Genomic DNA, 22,121 nt, shown 5'->3' with positions numbered 1-22,121 from the left:
CACTTGAGGTCAGGAGTTTGAGACCATCCTGGTCAAAATGGTGAAACCCTCTCTCTACTAAAAATACAGAAAATGAGCCAGGCATGGTAGCGGGTTCCTGTAATCCCAGCTACTTGAGAGGCTGAGGCAGGAGAATCGCTTGAACCTGGGAGGCGGACATTGCAGTAAGCCAAGACCATGCCATTGCACTCCAGCCTGGGCAACATGAGCAAAACTCCACTGCAGAAAAAAAAAAAAAAATTTAGATGGGTGTGGTGGCACACGCCTGTAATCTCAGCTACTGGGGAGGCTTAGGCGGGAGAATTGCTGGAACCCGTGAGATGGAGGTTGCAGTGAGCCAAGATCACACCACTGCACTCCAGCCTGGGAGACAGAGCAAGACTCTGTCTCAAAAAAAAAAAAAAAAAGAAATACAAAGGAACCTAAGAAACTACCATAAAAAATTACCAGCAAACTGGATAACCTACAAGAAATGGATGAGTTCCTAGACACATACAGCCTATCAAGACTGAATCATAAAGACACAGAAAATCTGACCAATGAGTAAGAAGGTTGAATCAATAATTTAAAAAAGTCTGCCATCAAAGAAAAGCCTAGGACCTGGTGGCATCATTGCCGAATTTAACTAAACATTTATGGAAAACTAATACCAATCTTTCTGAAACTTCCAAAAATTTGATGAAGAGGAATACTTTCAAACTATGTTTACAAGGCCAGAACTACCCTGATATCAAATCCAGACAAGGACACTATAAGAAAAGAAAATTAGGCCGGGGACAGTGGCTCATGCCTGTAATCCCAACACTGTGAGGCCAAGATGGGCAGATCACCTGAGGACAGGAGTTCGAGAACATCCTGGCCAAAATGGTGAAACCCCGTCTCTACTAAAAATTACAAAAATTAACCGAGAGTGGTGGCGCATGCCTGTAATACCAGCTACTCGGGAAGCTGAGGCCAGAGAATCACTAGAACCTGGGAGGTGGAGGTTGCAGTGAGCCGAGATGGTGTCACTGCACTCCAGCCTGGGCAACAGAGAGAGACTCCATCTTAAAAAAAAAAAAAAAAAAAAAAAAAAAAAAGTAAAGGAAAAAAATTAGATCAATATCCTTGATGAGCACAGCTGCAAAAACCTCACCAGAACTAGCAAACCAAATTCATTACATTAAAAGGCTCATTCACCATGATCAAGTGGGATTTATCCCAGCCTGGGCAATATAGCAAAACCCCATCTCTGCAAAAAAATATTTTTTTTTTTTTTTAATTAGCCAGTGTGGTGCTGTGTGCCTATAGTCTCAGCTACTTGGAAAGCTGAGGCAGGAGGATTGCTTGAGCCCAGGAGTTTGAGACTGCAGTGAGCTATGACCACCACTGCACTCCAGCCTGAGTGACAGAGTGAGACCTTGTCTCCAAAACAAATAAAGTTGGATTTATCCATGGGATGCAAGGGTGGTTCAATGGTTCAACATATGTGGTGTATCAATAGATGTGATACACCACATTAACAGAATGAAGGACAAAAACCATATAATTTTCTCAATAGATGCAGAAAAAGCATCTGAAAATGAACAACCACTCATGATTAAAAAATCAACAAATTAAGTATAGAAGGAATGCCCACTCTTACCACTTCCATTCAACAAAACACTGGAAGTTCTAATTATAGCAATTGCACAGGAAAAATGAAAGGCTGGTGGCTCACACCTGTCCTCCCAGCACTTTGGGAGGCCGAGGCGGGCGGATCACCTGAGGTCAGGAGTTCGAGATTAGCCTGGCAAACATGGTGAAACCCCTACTCTACTAAAAATACAAAAATTGGCCAGGCATGGTAGTGTAAGCCTGTAATCCCAGTTACTTGGGAGGCTAAGGCAGGAGAATTCGCTTGAACCTGGAAGGTGGAGCTTGCAACGAGCTGAGATTGTGCCACTGCACTCCAGCCTGGGCGACAGAGTGAGACTCTGTCAAAAAAAAAAAAAAAAGCATCCAAATCAGAAATAAGTCAAATTGTTCCTGTTTGCAGATGACATGATTTTATATATGGAAAATGTGTATATCTACATGCAAAAGAATGAAGTTGAACTCTTATCTTACACCTTACACAAAAATCAACTCAAAATGGATTAAAAACCTATTTTTAGACTGGGCACAGTGGCTCACACCTGTAATCCCAGTACTTTGGGAGGCTGAGGCAAACAGATCACTTTAGGTCAGGAGTTTGAGACCAGGCTGGCCAACGTGGCGAAACCCTGACTCTACCAAAAATACAAAAATTAGCAAGGCATGGTGAAGCGTGCCTATAATCCCAGCTGCTCGGGAGGCTGACGCAGGAGAATCACTAGAACCTGAGAGATGGAGGTTGCAGTGAGCCAAGATCGCACTACTGAACTCCAGTCTGGGGGACAAAGCGAGACACCATCTCAAAAACAAAACAAAACAAAAAACATATTTTAAGAACTGAAACTATAAAACCTTAAGAAAAAAAAAAACAGAGAAAAAGGTCTTTGACATTAATCTTGGCAATGATGTTTTGAGTGGGACACCAAAAGTACAGACAACAAAAGCAAAAACAAAACAAACTACCTCAAACAAAAGCTTCTGTATAGCAAAGGAAACAATCAACAACATGAAAAGGCAGCCTATGCACTGGGAGAAAATACTTGCAAACTATATATCTAATAAGGGGTTAATAAGCAAAATATATAGGGAACTCAATAGCATTCAAATGAATAACCTGATTTTAAAATGGGCAAAGCATCTGAAGAGTCATTTCTTCAAAGACATAAAAATGGCCAGCAGGGATATAGGTGGCTCAACATCACTAATCATCAAGAAAATGCAAATAAAAAGCACAATGAGTTATCTCACAGGTTAGGATAGCTTTTATCAAAAAGACAAGAAATAGCAAGTGGTGAAGTTGTAGAGAAAACTGAACATTTGTACACTGTTAATCAGAATGCAGATTGGTGCTGCACTGTGGAAAACAGTATGGATGCTCTTAAAGATAGAACTACCATATGATACAGCAATCCCGCTCCTGGGCATATGCCTAAAGGAAACAAAATCACCACCTTGTAAAGATAACTATGTTCCCATGTTCATTGAAGCATTATTCACAGGAGCCAACATATGGAAACAACCAAGGTGTCCATCAACAGACGAATGGATAAAGAAATGATGCCATAATAATTTACATACATACCATGGAACTTCAGCATTAAAAAGGGAAGTCCTGCCATTTGCAACAACAGGGATGAAGCTGGAGGAGGACATCATGTTAAATGACGTAAGCTAGACACAGGAAGAAAAATACTGCATGATCCCACTTATATGTAGAATCTTTAAAACAAACAAACATCAACAACAACAAAAACAGTAAAATAGTGGTTACCGGGGTGGGGGAAATGGGAAAAGGTAAGTCAACACTGCAGTTATGTAGGATGGACGAGCCTAAGAGATCTAATAGAAAACATGAGGGCTTATAGTTAGTAAAATTGTATCATATACTGGTAATTTGCCAAGAGAGTTGATTTTAGGTACTTATCACACACATGAGTATGTTATGATGGGTATGTTAATTTGCTTGACACATGGGTATGTTATGAGTATGTTAATTTGCTTGACCTTGATATACTGTATATATCAAGTTTATCCAAACATTGAACATATTAAATATATACAATAAAAAGAACATAAGAGGATATAGATATGTATATAACAAAGGAAGGGGAAAAATGAAAATAAAGTTTTATTTGATGAAACAACAAAAATATGTATAGTTCTTTTTCTTTTTTTAGAGACAGGATCCCACTATATTGCCCAGGCTGGAGTACAGTGGCTATTCACAGGTGCAGTAATAGTGCATTATAGCCTTGAACTCCTGGGCTCAAGTGATCCTCCTGCCTCAGCCTGCCAAATAGCTGGGACTATAGGTGCACACCACTGTGCCTGTCTCATTTTTGATATAAATTCTTAAAACAGGAATACATGGATTCCTGATTAATAAAAAAAAATCCAGCATTATGCTAAATCAAACAATGGACATATTGTTTAGGATTCAGACAAGCAATTTTACTCTCACCATATTTAATATTTTGGATATTTCAGAGCATTTAAACAAGTGTAAAAATTAAGTAGCCAAACAGTATTTTTCCAGGTATATTGAAGGAGTTGAATAAAAGATATTCGCCATAATTCAACAAGATAGCTGAAATCAATAGCTTTTCTATACACAACTAGTTACAAAGTATAGCAGAAGAAAAATCCCATTTCCAACATCCAAAAGACAAACCTTTAAAAATATGCAAGACCTAAATGGTAAAAATTTGAAAACCGAGACACACAAAGACCATTTGAACAAATGGAAAAATATATGCCGTTCATGACCAACATGGTAAAACCCCATCTCTACTAAAAATACAAAAATTAGCTGGGCGTGGTGGTGGGTGCCTGTAATCCTAGCTACTCAGGAGGCAGAGGTTGCAGTGAGCCGAGAACACACCACTGCACTTCAGCCTGGGTGACAGAGTGAGACCCCATCTCAAAAACAAGACATACAGTCATGTTTTTAGATAGAAGCCTCTGTATGATTAAGCCTGTTCTTATTAATCTATTTATTTAACTTGATCTCAATAGAAGTACCAATTTCCCCTCAAGAACCAGACAGCTAATTTTAAAGTTCATATTGGGGAAAAAAATGCAAAAAAAAAAAAAAAAAAAAAAAATCCAGGAAAATTCTGAAAGAATGAGAAAAGGTTAACTTCCCCTTAGCAGTTATGAAAAATATAAATATCCAAGTACAGCAACTTAAAACTGCAAAATAAGACAATAAAAAATAAAAATTTAGAACTGCATTAGGTACATGAAAATCAGATCCTAGAACAGAAATAGGTTAAAATTCATGTAGATTTAGTACTAATATGGGTGGCATTTCAGGCGTTCGTGGATAGACTTCAGATGAATCAAAGAACTCTCAAACACAAAAAGACGTGTTAAAGATTCATATACATAAAAGTGGCCGGGTGTGGTGGCTCACATCTGTATTCCCAGCACTTTGGGAGGCCAAGGCAGGCAGATCACTTGAGGCCAAGTGTTCGAGATCAGCCTGGCCAACATGGTAAAACCCCATCTCTACTAAAAATGCTGGGCAACACGGCGAAACCCCATCTCTACCAAAAGTTAAAAAATTAGCTAGGCATGGTGGCACGCACCTCTGGTAGGAAGGCTGAGGTGGGAGGATTGCTTGGGCCCATAAGTCAAGGGCTGCAGTGAGCTGTGTTCATGCCACCACACTCCAGCCTAGGCAACAGAGCAAGACCTTCTCAGAACAAAACACAGCAAAAAAATCAGATAGAAATTAAGATAATCTGGGACAAAACACTTTCAAACTTCTAACTGTAAAACTGCATGTATAAAGTACTAGAGCTCTTTAAATAGGGAAAGGAGACTACAAATGGCTAACAGATTTAAAAAGTCTTATTAATAGAAATGCAAATATAAGCTACAAGGAAAACACCATTTTTCTATTAGTTTGGCAAAGGTCAAGAAGTTTCTTGGTACAAGTATGAAAAAGCAGACATCCTCATCCATTGCTAATGGGAGTATCAATAAACTCCGGATGACAGTAATTGCAGAATACCTTTTTACTCAACTTCTAATAATATATCTTCTAGAATCACAAATATCCATAGATGAATGTAAGACTGTTCATTACAGGCTTTTTCTTTGGTAGTAGCAAAAGACTAGAACAATCTGCTCACTAGGTACTATTTAAACAAATTATTACATATCCATAAACTGGAATACTATGTAGCTACTATTAGAAAAGTACATCATCAGATAAAGACACATGGTTCAATAAAAATGTAAGATGAAGAGTGCCTATGCTCATTTGCTTAAAAATGCAGGGTGACAAACATAGCAGTTGTGCTAATTTAGGCACATATTTTAGGAGAATACACGTAAAACTGGCAAATAGCTGATTCCAGGGAGGAGATGGACTGAGAAGGGATCCCTAACCCCCAGGCCGTGGTCTAGTACGGTCCATGACCTATTAGGAACCGGGCTGCGCAGCAGGAGGTAAGCAGTAGGTCAGAGAGTGAAGCTTCATCTGTCTTCACAGCTGCTCCTCATCGCTCGCATTACCACCTGAGCTCCCCCTCCGGTCAGATCAGCAGTGGCATTCGATTCTCATAGGGAGTGCAAACCCTATTGTGAACTGCGCATGTGAGGGATCTAGGTTGCGCATTCCTTATGAGAACTAATTCCTGATGATCTGAAGTGGAAGTTTCATCCTGAAACCATCCCCTGCAACCTTGGGTCTGTGGAAAAAAACTGTCTTCCATAAAATCAGTCCCTGGTGCCAAAAAATTGGGTACCGCTGCTTTACAAAGTGAAATTTTAAAAAGACATTTTACCTGTTTTTAAAAACTTAATCCAAAAGCAAAAGTAATTTAGATTCAATGCCCGTTTTAATGTTTGAATAGCATAGTTTCTTTGCTATGATCAAATGTTTTGAGAATCAGTCAAATGCTATTAATTCAGAATCAAGTCTGACATTTCTGAAATAGTGAAAATTAGAGTAAATTTGAAAATGTCAAGTAATTTTAATGAACATTTAGCAATATGAGCAGAATTTGTGCTATTAAGTTATACAAATCCAAGGCTTCCCTATTTAAAATAGGAAAAAAAATCACTGTAAATCTTTCTAGCGATATTTGTTAGAAGAAAAAAAAGTCAACAGTTGGTTATAAGAGTGAAATGGCTTATACTGAAAGAAAGACACACAGTAGATCCTATTTGTTCATTTTCATAGGTAGCTTTATTTGGTTTTTAGAAAAATATATACAATAATCGGAACCTCAGTTCTTAAATAGTTTTAAATTAAAAGTATACAAGTAAGAGGATATGTTTCCACAGTCAGAACATCAATACTGCTTAATAATGTAGATAGGAATTTCTGCAACAAGTCAAAACATTTACAGAACTCAGGAAGAGCAGCTTGTGGCTGGCAAGTCAGCCAGCTCAGAAAACAGGTAGGAGGGGAAGAGGTTTGATCTTTCCCCTTTAGTGTGAATTTGAGAAAGTGATGAAAGATTTACATGTTCACGTATCCTAAAGGCTAGAGCTTTCAATAAAAACATTAGAATGTAGGGGCGGAGGCCCTCTAGGGCGTATGCTAACAAGCTAACTTGGATCAAACAAAAATTTGCCATCTCAATTTGGTATTCAGTTTGATTTGGATATATTAGGATTACCTGTCAGTCACAGTTCAACTAGTTCAGATACAACAAAACTCAAGCATTTGGAGTATTTGTTAATGACATTTCTTTTGGATCAGACCCCTGCTTTCTCTTGAACATTCTTCTTAATGAATTCACAGTATTCAGTGTTTGCAAAGATACTTGAGTTTGACAGCCCTCTGACTTTACATCGTTTTGAGAAGTTGCGCAAGGAAGCAATAGGAACTGCCTTAGCTTTGTGCCAACTCGGCCCTTCTCCCCCATACTGTAGTAACTCCAGGCCTACTTCTCCAGTAGTATAGCTCTTCCCTCCACTGGTCCTTTTCAGGAATTGAAGTCTAATCAGTGCGCCAGCCAGAGGCCAGTTTGTCATGGGATTTCCTGGGGAGCTTAAATGGAAGTGGATCAGAGAACTGATACCAGTAGCCACCTCCTTTCCTCGTTGTATGCATTTGCTAAATAAGCAAAGCAATGAGGCAAATGTCACAAGCAACATCAGGCTTCCAAGTCTACAAACACTTGTCTGAATGAGAGAGGTGATAGGCAATAGGCAAATTAGTAGTAGAGCTAGAGGTTCAATTAAGAATGAGAGGAGAGTGATCGGTATTTTGTTCTCTGTTCATCTATTTCCTGCTTAGTTTTCTTGATGCAACTAAAGATCTCCTTAAACAACGCTTTGTATTCTGGAGGTGTTGTAGGGGAACTGACGGGCTCTGGGTTGACAGAGGCCAGTTCCCAGCCGCTGGCAACAGGCTCAGACTGGGCGTTCACTCCAGTCAGGTCCTTGGCCGGAGCCCTGGAGGTCTGTACAGCCTTGTGTGACAGGGAGTCCTGTTCCTGTTGGCACTTCTTCAGCAGCTCTTCATACTTCACCTTCAGGGCACTGTACTGTGTGTCCACTTCGTGCAGAAGGGAGATGCCCCTCTGTTTCACAGCCTTGGCCCTCCTGATGCAGGTCTCCTCATGGCCCTTCACGATGTCACTCCCTGCCAAGCTGCTGAGGATCGTCTCACTGCTGCTGCGCTTGAGAGGCTTTCTGTGTGGTTCCGGCACAGTCAGGAACATCTCTTCCAGCAGGCTCTGGCTGGGTTCTTTGAAAGGAACAAACAGAGAGTCTGGCACCAGTTTCTCAACCCCATTCACAAATGGATGCTCTGACTGCAACATCTGTCGCATCTCTGCCACCTCAGCCTCTAGTTCCAGCGCCCGTGCTCGGTAGGCACCTGTGGCCCCCAGCTGCTGCTCCAGTTCACTGTTCTCCTTTAACACCAGCCCATATTCCTCCTCCATAGTCACCCGCTTCTGCCGCTCCAGGCTCAGCTGGGCCTGCAACATTGTCACCGTTTTTTTCAAGTGCTCATTTTCCTCTTCATCAGGGCTTGGCTGACTTTGCAAGGAAGTGATCTTTTCAGCGAACACATGATCATACACGAAGTGTCTAGGGAAAAAAATATTGAAAGAATGTATTACACAGGTCCACTGAGAATGAAGTGAGGAAGACTGGTGATTTTTTTTCAACTAAATAAATTTGAGGAGCTGTGACAGTGACTGATTTTTTTTTTCTTTTTTTTTTGAGATGGAGTCTCACTCTGTCACCAGGCTGGAGTGCAGTGGAGCGATCTCAGCTCATTGCAACCTCAGCCTCCCGGGTTTAAGCAATTCTCCTGCCTCAGCCTCCCAAGTAGGTGGGATTTTAGGCATGCGCCACCATGCCTGGCTAATTTTGTATTTTTAGTAGAGACGGGATTTCTCCATGTTGGTTAGGCTGGTTGGTCTCCCAACCTCAGGTGATCCTCCTGCCTCGGCCTCCCAAAGTGCTGGGATTTACAGGTGTGAGCCACTGCACCCGGCCGACAGTGACTGATTTTTAGCCACACTGGAGCAGTGGCTAAAATGGAACTGTGTGAGGCTGGTAAATAAACACATGAAAGCAAACTCAGTTTTTGCGATGAATCTTTTCTTAATGTTGAAAGTACTAAAGAACATCTATTCCCAAAGACTGGCAGTATGCCAATGACCTCACAAGGGAAACCTTAAAAAGTACTGGTGCCTGGGTCCCAACCCACAGATTCTAACCTAGTTGGTCTGCTACCCGGCCTGAGGGTTTCTAAAGGCTCTCCAAATGATTCATAATACATAATTACGATTGAATCACTACAGCAAATTACTGTTGCTGTGGTGTTTAACCAGGAATGTTCATCAGAATTGCCTGGGCAGCTTTTTACCCACACCCAGAAATTCTGATTTAGGCCTGAGGGAATGTGTTGGTATCTGCATTTTGAAAAACTCCACAGGTGATCTGATGTGCAGCCAAAGACCCACCAAATGAACCACCTGATTTCTCCTGCTCAGTCCAAGGCACCTTGCTTGACTATTTGTGTTTTTATTTGCTTATCTGCCGTTCCGTTAGACTGAAAGCTCACAGGGATAGGAACTCTATTCTGCTCACCAGCCCTCAGGTCTGGCATAGAGCTTGCCATACAACAAGTGTTCCACAAATACTTCTTAAAGATTCAGACTTGTAACTCTAAATTATAAAGGTACTTCTTTAAGCAAAAAATCTTGTTTGCTTGAATTTTTGTTTTACCAGTATTTCTATAGTCTATCAGAAGTCATTCATCTTAAACTATGATTTAACACATTAAAAGCCCTGAAATAAGTGCTCTAAGACTTTCAAAATAAGAATTACTAATATATAAGAACTGTGTAATTTCTATGTTTAAGTGATTTTGTTCAAAACCAATGGTAGTTTAATAGCTAAGTGACATTTCTTAAAATGGTACTTTCAATCTACTGGAATTCAGAATGTGCCAATGACATGAGACAGTCCCTGCTGTAACTCCACAGACAGGTAGGCTCTTACTGGCGGAGATCATACAGCTCCTTCAGACATGCAAAGCTGGGTGCCGGTTTCTCCTGGTCACACTTCCCCTGGCTCCTTCTCCCTCGGCCAGATGACTTCAGCTCCTCCACTTGGCTCTGCAGGTGATCAATGTTGGTTTGCAGGCATTCAATCGTTTCAGTCAGGCTGTAAGGAACAGACAGAAGCCACTGCTGCTTGTCATACTGAATCAAGGGCAAAAGCAGTGAGGAGAGATTAGATGCGAGCCACTCACATTGGGCTTTCTTAATTGGAAAGGACATCTATTTAATCTCCATTCTCCAGAAAGAATTAAATTAAACTTTATCCCATATTGACCTAAACCCACTGCAGCCATGTTCTATTCTAGTTTATACTAAAGAACTTCCCTCTAGGCCTTCCTTGTCAGATTCTAGAAAATTTACCTCAGAATCTTTTGCTGTGAGGCCTTGCTGTCAGCAACTAGTTTTTGATTTGTTTCTTCCAGTTCCCTTGCTGTGACATCTAATTGTTCATAAACCTTTGCATGTTGTTCGTTCATCTGCCGTAGAAGCTCCACTTGCTTGGTCAGATACTGTAAGAGAAGATCAGGACCAGGTGACACAAACAGATAAGATACCTGCTGTTCCTTGGCTGGCCATGGTGGCTCATGCCTGTAATCCCAGCACTTTGGGAGGCCGAGACATACGGCTCACCTGAGGTCAGGAATTCGAGACCAGCCTGACCAACATGGTGAAATCCCGTCTCTACTAAAAATACAAAAATTAGGCAGGTGTGGTGACACATGCCTGTAATCCCAGCTACTTGGGAGGCTGAAGCAGGAAAATTACTTGAACCCGGGAGACAGAGGTTGCAATGAGCTGAGATGGCGCCATTGCACTCCAGCCTGGGCAACAAGAGTGAAACTCCATCTCAAACAAAGAAACAAACAAAAAAAGATACCTGCTGTTCCAACACCCATTCTCTGATTCTCAACACCAACTCTTGTTGGGGTGGGGCTGGCATACAGTCTCCATCTCTGGGCTCACTGTCCTCCCAGCACTGCCCAGAAGCTCCCTTAGACCCATTTCAGTTTTCTCCAGGCCTTCTCACATCAGCGTGATTGATTCAATTATTGGCCACTGGTGACTAAGCTCAATCTCCAACCCTTCCCTCTATCCAGAAGTTGTGGGGCTGGGACTGATAGATCTAACCCTCTAATCATGTGGTTGCTTTCTCTGGTGACCGGACCTCATCCTATCAGGAAACTCAAGGGTTTTAGGAGCTCTATGCCAGGAACCAGGGACAAAGACCAAATATATAATTTTTATTATACCGTATGTTTATTTTAAGAAAAGAAGAAATTAAACTCCCTGTCTTCCTAAGAAACGAGCACAGGCTATCCTTTATATGCTTAGCTCCCTTAATGCTCACCAATACCCCACTGCATTGTGAGGCTAATTTGCCAAAGCATATACCATGCATAAAATTAATATTCAACCAAAAAATCTAAAGTGAGACATAATAATCCCTTAAGACAAAAAGCATGGAACATGTGATCAAAGTTTAAGCAAAAACATCATGTTTAACAGAAATAAAGCCTAATGCGGAGGATTTTTGTTTTTTTAATTATACTCTAAGTTCTAGGGTACATGTGCACAATGTGCAGGTTTGATACATAGGTATACATGTGCCATGTTGGTTTGCTGCACCCATCAACTCATCATTTACATTAGGTATTTCTCCTAATGCTGTCCCTCCCCCAGCCCCCCAGCCCCCAACAGGCCCCAGTGTGTGATGTTCCCTGCCCTGTGTCCAAGTGATCTCATTGTTCAATTCCCACCTATGAGTAAGAACATGTGGTATTTGGTTTTCTGTCCTTGTGATAGTTTGCTGAGAATGATGGTTTCCAGCCTCATCCATGTCCCGCAAAGGACATGAACTCATCCTTTTTTATGGCTACACAGTATTCCATGGTGTCTATGTGCCACATTTTCTTAATCCAGTCTATCACTGATGGACGTTTGGGTTGGTTCCAAGTCTTTGCTATTGTGAAGTGCCGCAATAAACATACGTGTGCATGTATCTTTAGAGCAGCATGATTTAGAATCCTTTGGGTATATACCCAGTAATGGGATTGCTGGGTCAAATGGTATTTCTAGTTCTAGATCCTTGAGGAATCGCCACACTGTCTTCCACAATGGTTGAATTAACTTACACTCCCACCAACAGTGTAAAAAGCGTTTTTATTTCTACGTGGAGGATTTTAACTTGGAAAAAAGATCACTTTCTTTCTCTGAGTGAGGCATCCTGGACCAAAAAAAAAAGAAAAGTATGTTGCTTTGAAGAGAAAGATATGTTAGCTCAATATGCTTCAAAGACTCCTGTTATTTTTAATTTTATGAGATTTTTATCACCATTATCCTCCTTATTCACAAGAAATTTATCAGATGATTTATTCTGGTCCTGCTAAGACTGCCTCCTAAATGGCCAAGGATAAAGGGGAATAATTCCAACCTTAACGCCGCAGTGTAAGTCACCTTGACTCCCTCCCCTGCTCAGCTCTACCTGAAGATACTAAAACACAGTATATACTCCAAAGGAAATAATCACAGTATTTCCCTGGACAGAACCAGAAAGGGGGGAGAAATGGTTTGAAGCTTATTGATGATTAAACTGTAAAAGACTCAGAACTTGACTTTAAAAACACTCTTCTTGGCCAGGCACATGGCTCACACCTGTAATCCCAGCATTCTGGGAGACCGAAACAGGCAGATTGCTTAAGGCCAGGAGTTCAAGACCAGCCTGGCCAACATGGCAAAAACCGACCTCTAGTAAAAATACAAAAATTAGGCTGGCGTGATGTAATCCCAGGTACTCAGGAGGCTGAGGCATAAGAATCTTTTGAACGTGGGAGGTGGAGGTTGCAGTGAACCAAGATCGTGCCACTGCACTACAGCTGGGGCGACAGAGGCTCTGTCTCAAATACAACACAACACACTCTTCTTGAGGCTTTTTCTACAACTCTACAAGTATCTGCAAGGCTAACAAACTGAAACAATGGGCTAAATAACACTCAACGGGCCCTTAAAGTGTTGAAAAAAGCATATATGGCTTTTTTTTTCAAATCCACTTATACATAACTCAGCAGCAAAGGGCTGAACAAACACTTAACCTAACTTCAACTTTTTCATCTGAAACTCTTGGGGTCAAAAGTGTTTTGGAAAATTCTTTAAATTTTAGAAAGACAACATGGCGCTCATACCTGACACGCACCTGACACTTTATAATACGTAACCTGTGAGGTCTGGGCAGCACCCTGTATCGAGCCATCAAATTTCTGCATCAAAAAGTATGAACTAAGACTATAAACAGCCTCACACCAGTTCAGGTAAAGATCTACTACCAAATGAATCTGTTGTAAATTTAAAGGGAAAAGAAAATCTTACTTTATAGAGCTTTTTGGGTTCGGAATTGGTAAGTGGTTATGGATCTGTTAGTACCTACTATGTAGAACTGGAAGAATTAAATGAGAGGTGAGCACACAGCACGGTCTATAAAAGCCTGTGTGTAATCTTCACTGCCTCAACTTCCACCAGCTTCTTCTGGTCCTTTGGAAATCAACCACTAATTCTCATGAGTGAAGCTTTTTCAGAACTAAAGGAGTAGGCCCTTAATTCTGCCCTCTGGCTAGTAAGGCCATAGTAGGTTCTTGTCATTGATGGGAACATGTTCAATCTCTTAGGAATTGATGAGATTCCACGGAAGTGGAAAAAAGGCTTAGAATCACAAGAATACATACATAATAGCTACAGAAATTTTTCAAGCTTCTTTGTATCAAGTATAAATTATCAAGTATTCTTTAGGACTCAGAACTACCTTTAAAAAGGCTAATGTATAAACCAGACATTAATTTACTAATATACAACAGGAGCTGTTCCTGCCCAGTGACAAGAATATTCACATCCTCTACATAGGACACAGCTGCCCCACAAAGGGCATGTGAAAGGCCGATTCATGAATCGGAGTCTCTGGTAGACATGGGATCAGAGGAGTCTGATGGGAGGCAGTGATATCCTAACTAAGAGCACAAGCTTTGGGGTCAGAACCTGGTCTGAGGTTTTGCTTTGCTGTTTAGAACCGGGTGACCTACAGCAAGCACATTTTTCTTAGGTGAGTTCTCCTCATCAACCCCATAAGGCTGTGAAGATAAATATGTGTGTGGCAGAGACTGGACTATGTCACCCCAAAGCATGCGTCTTTGGCATAAAAAGTTTCCTGCCTCCTCCCTCTCTACCAGGGAGAACAAAGGTTAACCACTAACATCTTTAGAACTTTAAGGGCCAGAAGACAGCATCAGAGGAATCCACACTAACAAGCTTTGCTAAGGGGCCTTTATCACCACTTATTTGCCTTCCCACAAGTTCTGCCCCTAGACAAAGTCCTTCTCCTTTGTCTTGTCACTTCTCTAAAAATTGAAGATACTAAATAAGCTGGAATTCAAAGCCACCTTTGAGAATTACTCATTCCCTGGGTATCTCCCACACATATATATGAAATAGATATGCTAATAAGTTTTTCTCTTGTTAATATGTCTTTTGTTACAGGGGTCCTTTCCAACTTAAGCGCTCATGAAGGTTGACGAAAAAAAATTTTTTCCTCCCTGACATATACAAATATATAATTTACATAAAGGTTAATATATGTAGAGAGTTAAGCATGAGATCTGGAAGATGGTAAAATTGCTCAATAAGGAGGAGCTACTGTCATCTTTATTTAAAGCTACAGTTTTCAAACTTCACATGTGCTAAGATTCACCTGGAAGATTTATTAAAGTGTAAGAACCTGGGTCTCTTTCCCTCAAAAGGCAGACTGGAGTAGAGCCAGGATTCTGCATTTTTAGCAACAAACCCAGCTGATATTAGTACAGGCAATCCACAGATCACACTTAGAGAAATGTTGATCTTGGTCATGGAAAATCCTGGAAGTCCCTGCCCTGACCATGTCCTTTTCTCTTGGGTCTAGGAGACACAGGCATTCACTGGATCAATGATGACTCTTTGGCTTAATGCTCACCATCTCCCTTCATAGGGCTCAGCTTAGATGCAGTGACCCACTAAGATTAGGTTATATTTTAACTGTACCACAGCAGCATTCTTCATCATGTTTCATTTTGTTATGTTCTTACAATCATTAATTCCCTGAAATTACAAATTAGTCACCTTAACCTTGCTTGAGTGATCCTTCCTAACTTCTCAGTCCACACAAATACTGAATTTCTACAGATGGCTAATTTTATCCACTGCATTTTAAAACTTTCTATTGTGGACCAGGTGTGGTGCCTCATGCCTGTAATCCCAGCACTTTGGGAGGCCAAGGCGGGTGGATCACTTGAGGTCAGGAGTTCGAGACCAGCCTGGCCAACATGGTGAAACTCCATCTCTACTTAAACAAAACAAAACAAAAATTTAGCTAGGCATGGTGGCACACGCCTGTAGTCTCAGCTACTTGGGAGGCTGAGGCATGAGAATCGCTTGAACCCAGAAGGCAAAGGTTGCAGGTTGCAGTGAGATAAGATCACATCATTGCACTCCAGCATGGGTGACAGAGTAAGACTCTGTCTGAAAATAAATAAATAAATAAAACTTTCTACTGTGGATAATCTCAAACATGCAGATAAATGGTTTAATGAACTCCCATGTACCCATCAACCAGTTTCAGCAATTATCAACATACAGTCAATCTTATTTCATCTTTACTCTCCTATTTTCCTCATCCTCCAATCATTTTAAAGTTAATCCAAGGCATCTCAAGTATACATCTTCATACATTTCTAGGACTTTTCATTTTAACCATAATTCCTAAGGGAAAAAAAACCTCAATAGTTCCTTAACATCTCTTATGTTTCAGCATTAATATTTTCCCAATTGCCTCTTAAGTGGTTTTTCCAGCTTCATTTGTTAGCTATTGATTTTTTTAAAATTTCACACTTAGGGGAGATATCTTTGCCTTTTTTGGAGTTGCCCCACGGCAAGGCAAGCGCCTCCCTCCTCTAATGCCTTTACTCTACCATCCCCTATCTGGGGGGATGCACTTCCCCTGGTTAGCTCCACATAAGGCAGCAGTTCTTAGCCTGGGGTACATGGATAGACTTTAGAGAGTCTGTGAACATGGATGAATTTAAAGGGTCTGAACAGCTACATCTTCATTTTTGCTAACTTCGAAATGAAATTTGACATTTCTTTCAAGTATTAATAGAGGTGTTAAAATTTATAGGAGACCACTGGTTTGCACTGAGTCCCTGACCTAGGCCCAACAAACCAAACCAAAATGGAGTCACTTGTGCTAAAGTTCCATGTCAGCAAGACAAAGTTATTCATCTGACTTCTGAGAAATTAGAAGAGAAAATAGCCAAACCCCTAAACATGCCAGTTTTAGCCAGCATAAGGGACTTCCCTCTGCTTTAACCTTTACAAATAAATTAACTGTGAAATCACCCATTTTTTTTTTGTTTCTGCTTTCCTCAGCCCGTCTATAAAACCAACTTCCTCTGCTCAGCTCATTGAAACCCTCATTCTCTAAGAATAAGGTGTTGCTGAACTTCAGAATCTCAAATAAAAGCCAATCTTTATATTTGTTGAAATTTTTTCTTTTGACAGAGGCAATAAACCACCAGTGGTATTAGCTTTATCCGTGACTTCATCATCAACAGAAATCACAGATATTTTCACACTGCACTATAGTTGCAGAAATCTTGATTTACTGCCTGCCTTCATCACTATTTGAAATCATGGTAGTTTCTAGATCTTGTTATTAAATATGTTAATACATATCTATCTTATATCACAAATTTACTTTTTTCAATATTTGACAGGTATTTCATTATAACAGATTTCCTTTGTAATTCAATGAATTTTAAGAGGATTATCATAGATCTCATTAGATAATCAAAGGGATCCATGGCACCAAAGAAAGATTACAAACTCCAGTTATCCTTCTGGCCTCATTTCAAATATAACCTCTTCAGAAGCCTTTTAAGACCACTTTGGCCGGGTGCTGTGGCTCATGGTTGTAATCCCAGCACTCTGGGAGGCCAAGGTGGGCGGATCACCTGAGATCAGGAGTTTGAGACCAGCCTGGCCAACATGGCAAAACCCCATCTCTATTAAAAATACAAAAATTGGCTGGGCATGGTGGCTCATGCCTGTAATCCCAGCACTTTGGGAGGCCGAGGTAGGCAGATCACCTGAGGTCAGGAGTTCGAGACCAGCCTGACCAACATGGTGAAACCCTGTCTCTACTAAAAATATAAAAATTAGCCGGGTATGATGGCAGGTGCCTGTAATCCCAGCTACTCGGGAGGCTGAAGCAGGAGAATCACTTGAATCCAGGAGGTAGAGGTTGCAGTGGGCCGAGATCGCACCACTGTACTCCAGCCTGGGGGACAAAAGCAAGACTTCATCTAAAAAATAAAATAAAATTAAAATAAAATAAAATAAAATAAATAAAATAAAATAAATAGAAATACAAAAATTATCCAGGCAAGGTAGTGCACACTTGTAATACCAGCTACTCTACTTGGGAGACTGAGGCAAGAGAATTGTTTGAACCTGGGAGGCAGAAGTTGCAGTGAGCCAAGATTATGCTACTGCACTCCAACCTCGGCAACAAAACAAGACTCCATCAAAGAAAGAAAGAAAAAGAAAGAGAAAGAGAAAGAAGGAAGGAAGGAGAGGAGAGGAGAGGAGAAGAAGGGCTACCTTAAAGCAGGACTAAAGTGGCAGCACTCCCAAAGTACCCTAAAATTTCTCTCAAAACAATACAATAATATTCAATTTTTTTTGCTGTTATTTTTGAGATGGAGTCTCACTCTGTTGCCCAGGCTGAAGGTAGGATCTCAGCTCCCTGCAACCTTGGCCTCCTAGGTTAAAGTGATTCTCCTGCCTCAGCCTCCTGAGTAGCTGGGATTATAGGCTTGCACCACCACCCCAGGCTAATTTTTGTATTTTTAGTAGAGACTGGGTTTCACCATGTTGGCCAGGCTGGTCTTGAACTCCTGACCTCAGGAGATTCACCTGACTCAGCCTCCCAAAGTGGTGGGATTACAGGCATGAGCCACTGTGCCAGGCCAGCACTGTAGTCTTCTAAGAATGGAAGGCTCTTGTGTATCTAGTCCATTCCTCACACACAGTAGGGGCCAAAAAAATACTGGTGAACTGGCAGTTTCTAGACTTTTCTTCACAACTGCTTATTGTGCTTGGCATGACTCAGACTGTGAGATGTCAAGGGGGATTTAAGTGAAAGATTTTGAGAAGGGCTTTGGCTTTAGCCCTCTTGGGAAAACAGCCTATTAGCCACGAATTCTCTCCCCTCTTCTCCATTTATGTATTATTTCTCTGTATTTATTCCCATGGCAGCAATCGCCCCTGGTAATCTGAAGGGGAGACTTTTACAGTTCCTGCCAGATACTAGATGGGTCACAAGTTGTTGCTCTCTTAAAGACAGAATGCTCAAGTTAGAGTTGTGGCCAACATACAGGAAACAAGTCAATATGCAAATAAGTAAAAAGAGGCCATTTAAGAAACTATAGAAAGTTCCTCTTGTTTGATATATAAAAACCTGTGATACCTGTGGTAACAACACAATGAAACCATTTAAGAACTTGTGATATTTTGGTCTTAGAGGACTGGGCTTTAACAATCTAAAGAATGGCAAGGAGCTTGTTTTCACATGGTAGGAGCTTAATCTTATTATATGAAACCAAAATTAATCAGAAAAGCCCTTCACTTCTCCAAGATTCAGTTATAGGGGACATACAAAAGAGTCTGACAAAACCAGTCAGCAACTTAAAGAAAAATGGTGAGATCTCCAAGCAAGTACTGATGTAAGGCCAGACATCTAGGTCTATGGAGTCAGTGCTTCATTTTTTTCTGAATCTAGAAGGAAATGGGTTAGCTTATTTCCTACCTCTCATCTCAAGGTACAGACATGCTGCTGACATGCTGGTTTTCTCTTTGATACACAGCCTCCAATGAATCTGACTGCCATAGTAAACAGGAAAGGGAGACATTTGAAACAAAACAGTGGGGGAGGGGGGTCATGGGGTAGCAGAAATGTAGGTAAAATGTCAATTTATAGCAAAATGCCTTGGGTTTATCTGTCTAGGAATTTGCACAGACTGTCACCTCAACTACGAGTATAACGTTACAGTTATGCACAAAAGCTACAAACAGGCCACCTTTACAATTAAGGTAAACCTTTAAAAAACAAAGACCAGCAGAATTACATAAATACCTATTTGCAATTGCGGAATCCTAACCTGGAACGCAGGGAAAGACAGAAACAACCCCAAGTAAAAACGCATAGAAATAGAGTGGAAATCTGGCTTGTAAGCAGTGTTAGGATTATCCTAAAATTAAGGATTACAGCCTAAATCCTCTGAATTTAGTATCAAAATGAACTTCCACAATAGTTTCCTATGACTTTGGAAAAACCTCTTTCCCCTGATGAAAGTAATATATTTCCCCTGTAGAAATTTGGTGGGGAGAGGCATGAAAATGAAAACAGAAACCACCTATAATCCCATTATTAAAATTGTGGGATTAGATTGTTTTTAAAGTCTATTTCCAGTAATTCTGGAGGATTTATTTTTTCAGAATTAAGGTTCTTTCATGACTATAGTTAATAATATTTTATTGGCCGGGCGCGGTGGCTCAAGCCTGTAATCCCAGCACTTTGGGAGGCCGAGATGGGCAGATCACGAGGTCAGGAGATCGAGACCATCCTGGCGAACATGGTGAAACCCCGTCTCTACTAAAAAATACAAAAAACTAGCCGGGCGAGGTGGCGGGCGCCTGTAGTCCCAGCTACTCGGGAGGCTGAGGCAGGAGAATGGCGTGAACCCGGAAGGCGGAGCTTGCAGTGAGCTGAGATCCGGCCACTGCACTCCAGCTCGGGAGACAGAGCGAGACTCCGTCTCAAAAAAAAAAAAAAAAAAAAAAATTTATTGTATACTTCAAAATAGCTAGAAAAGATATGGAATATTCCTAACATAAAGAAATGATAAATGTCGGAGGTCATGGGTATCTCAATTTAGATTTCATCATTACACACTGTATGCTTGCATCAAAATTTCATATGCACCCCATACATATGTAAAGCTATTATATACCCATACACATTTTTAAAGACTTTTTTCACCACTAAAATTCTTTTTTTTTGAGACGGAGTCTCGCTCTTTTGTTCAGGCTAGAGTGCAGTGGCGCAATCTCGGCTCACTGCAACCTCAGCCTCCTGAGTAGCTGGGATTACAGGTGCCCGCCACCACGCCCCAGCTAATTTTTGTATTTTTAGTAGATACGGGGTTTTGCCATCTTGGCCAGGCTTGTCTTGAATTCCTGACCTCGTGATCTACCCACCTCGGCCTCCCAAACTGCTGGGATTACAGGTGTAAGCCACCCAACCAGCCCACTACTAAAATTCTGAAAACATTGGTAAACTACACAACAATTTATACTGTTCAAAATATATATATTTCCATAATCTTATCCCCTCAAAAAAATCCTATACCAAAGTAGTGTAAGCATTATCACCATTCCATAACGGAGCAAACAGCATCTGAGGGGTAATTCATATGTCTAAATTCTCTAGCTATTTGCAATTAAAATTGAGGGTTTAAACCTGAATCTCCTAAAACAGAGGCCAGAGCCCCTTCTGCCTCCCTTAAAAATCTCCCGAGGTGGAAACCCAAAGTTTAGGAATTATTAGAAGAGCTTTGTAAGCTGTTTCTCCTCTGTTAAAATACTGATTTCAACAAAGTATCGATTACCTAGTATGTGTGAAAGACCATGAATAAACACAACAGTGCTCACTGTTGCAATGGGAAATAAAGGGAAACGAAAATAAAGCAAATCAATTAAGTATCATATACAGTAGAATATTGATAACATGCAGTAAAAGCAGCACAAAATACTTTTTCATTTCCAAAGAGGGCATGAACTCTTTTTTTTGTTTTGTTTTGTTTTGTTTTGTTTTTTTGAGACGGAGTCTCGCTCTGTCGCCCAGGCTGGAGTGCAGTGGCGCGATCTCGGCTCACTGCAAGCTCCGCCTCCTCTTGAAAGAAGGGATGCCTTGAAGGCCAGACTACTTTTGAGTGCTAGGCACAACTCCTGTAGGGCATAATGCAGGTATGTAAGCAGAGAAGTAACCAAAACACAAGGTTGTAGGCTGCTTATACAGTTGTAGGAAAGTGTAAATGAATACAATGGTGTCTGATCTCGTTACTCTCCAAAGAGTTCTCTCCTCCCCGCCTTCCACTCAGAACAGAAAAATCTTGCTCTGGATTCTTAAAAAATTATGTTTTTCAAATTAGCACTGAATAAAAGTAAGACAGGCTACAGGCTTCTCTGAAGCCAGTTTAACCATTATTTTGAATAGTTTATTTAATCTTTTTTCGTTTTCACATTAAATTTTTTTTCAACATTAAAAACGATGCCTACCAAAAATACTGATCAATTTTTAGAAGGATTGTTTGAAACCCTCCAAGAGTCTTTGAAAGAATATCTGTGGTTCTACTTACAAAATACCCTTTGGCAGTGTCCAAGTTGTCTATTTCCATAATAAGTCAGAATCTTAGGGATCTTGTCCTAGTATTTTCACCAGTTCTCTACACTATTTTTCATTCACTCAGAAGAGTTTGTTCCCAGACCATTCTTCTGAACTGTCTCATTTTAAATTTCACTGGTGGTGGGATAGGAGCTGATTTTTTGTTTTTCAACTATATATTTTTCTGAATTAAAAAAATCTTTTTTTTTTTTTTGAGACGGAGTTTCACTCTTTCACCCAGACTGGAGTGACGTGGTGGGATCTTGGCTCACTGCAACCTCCGTCCCCCGGGTTCCAGGGATTCTCCTGCCTCAGCCTCCCAAGTAGCCAGTATTACAGGGATGCACCACCACACCCACTTGCCTCAGCCTCCCAAGTAGCCAGTATTACAGGGATGCACCACCACACCCACTTACTTTTTGTATTTTTAGCAGAGACAGGGT

General features: G+C 40.7%; 1 protein-coding gene across 2 annotated transcripts in view; it reads right to left on the bottom strand.

Moving 5' to 3' along the window:
- Positions 1–6,795: 6,795 nt before the first annotated feature.
- The window catches only part of CDR2 (cerebellar degeneration related protein 2), a 31,184-nt gene continuing 15,858 nt past the window's right edge, over positions 6,796–22,121 (bottom strand). For both annotated transcript variants that reach the window (XM_050774039.1, XM_050774040.1), the window contains exons 3-5: positions 10,521–10,669; positions 10,099–10,263; positions 6,796–8,673 (exon numbers count right to left, since the gene is read on the bottom strand). In XM_050774039.1, the coding sequence (XP_050629996.1) occupies positions 7,815–8,673; positions 10,099–10,263; positions 10,521–10,669 (1,173 nt within the window). In that variant the 3' untranslated portion in view covers positions 6,796–7,814. The remainder of the gene's footprint in view (positions 8,674–10,098; positions 10,264–10,520; positions 10,670–22,121) is intronic.

The sequence above is a fragment of the Macaca thibetana genome, chromosome 20 (genome assembly GCF_024542745.1).
Source record: "Macaca thibetana thibetana isolate TM-01 chromosome 20, ASM2454274v1, whole genome shotgun sequence".
Classification (NCBI taxonomy): Eukaryota; Metazoa; Chordata; class Mammalia; order Primates; family Cercopithecidae; genus Macaca; species Macaca thibetana.
The sequence above is the reverse complement of the archived record's forward strand: the minus strand, read 5'-3'. Positions and strand labels throughout refer to the sequence as shown.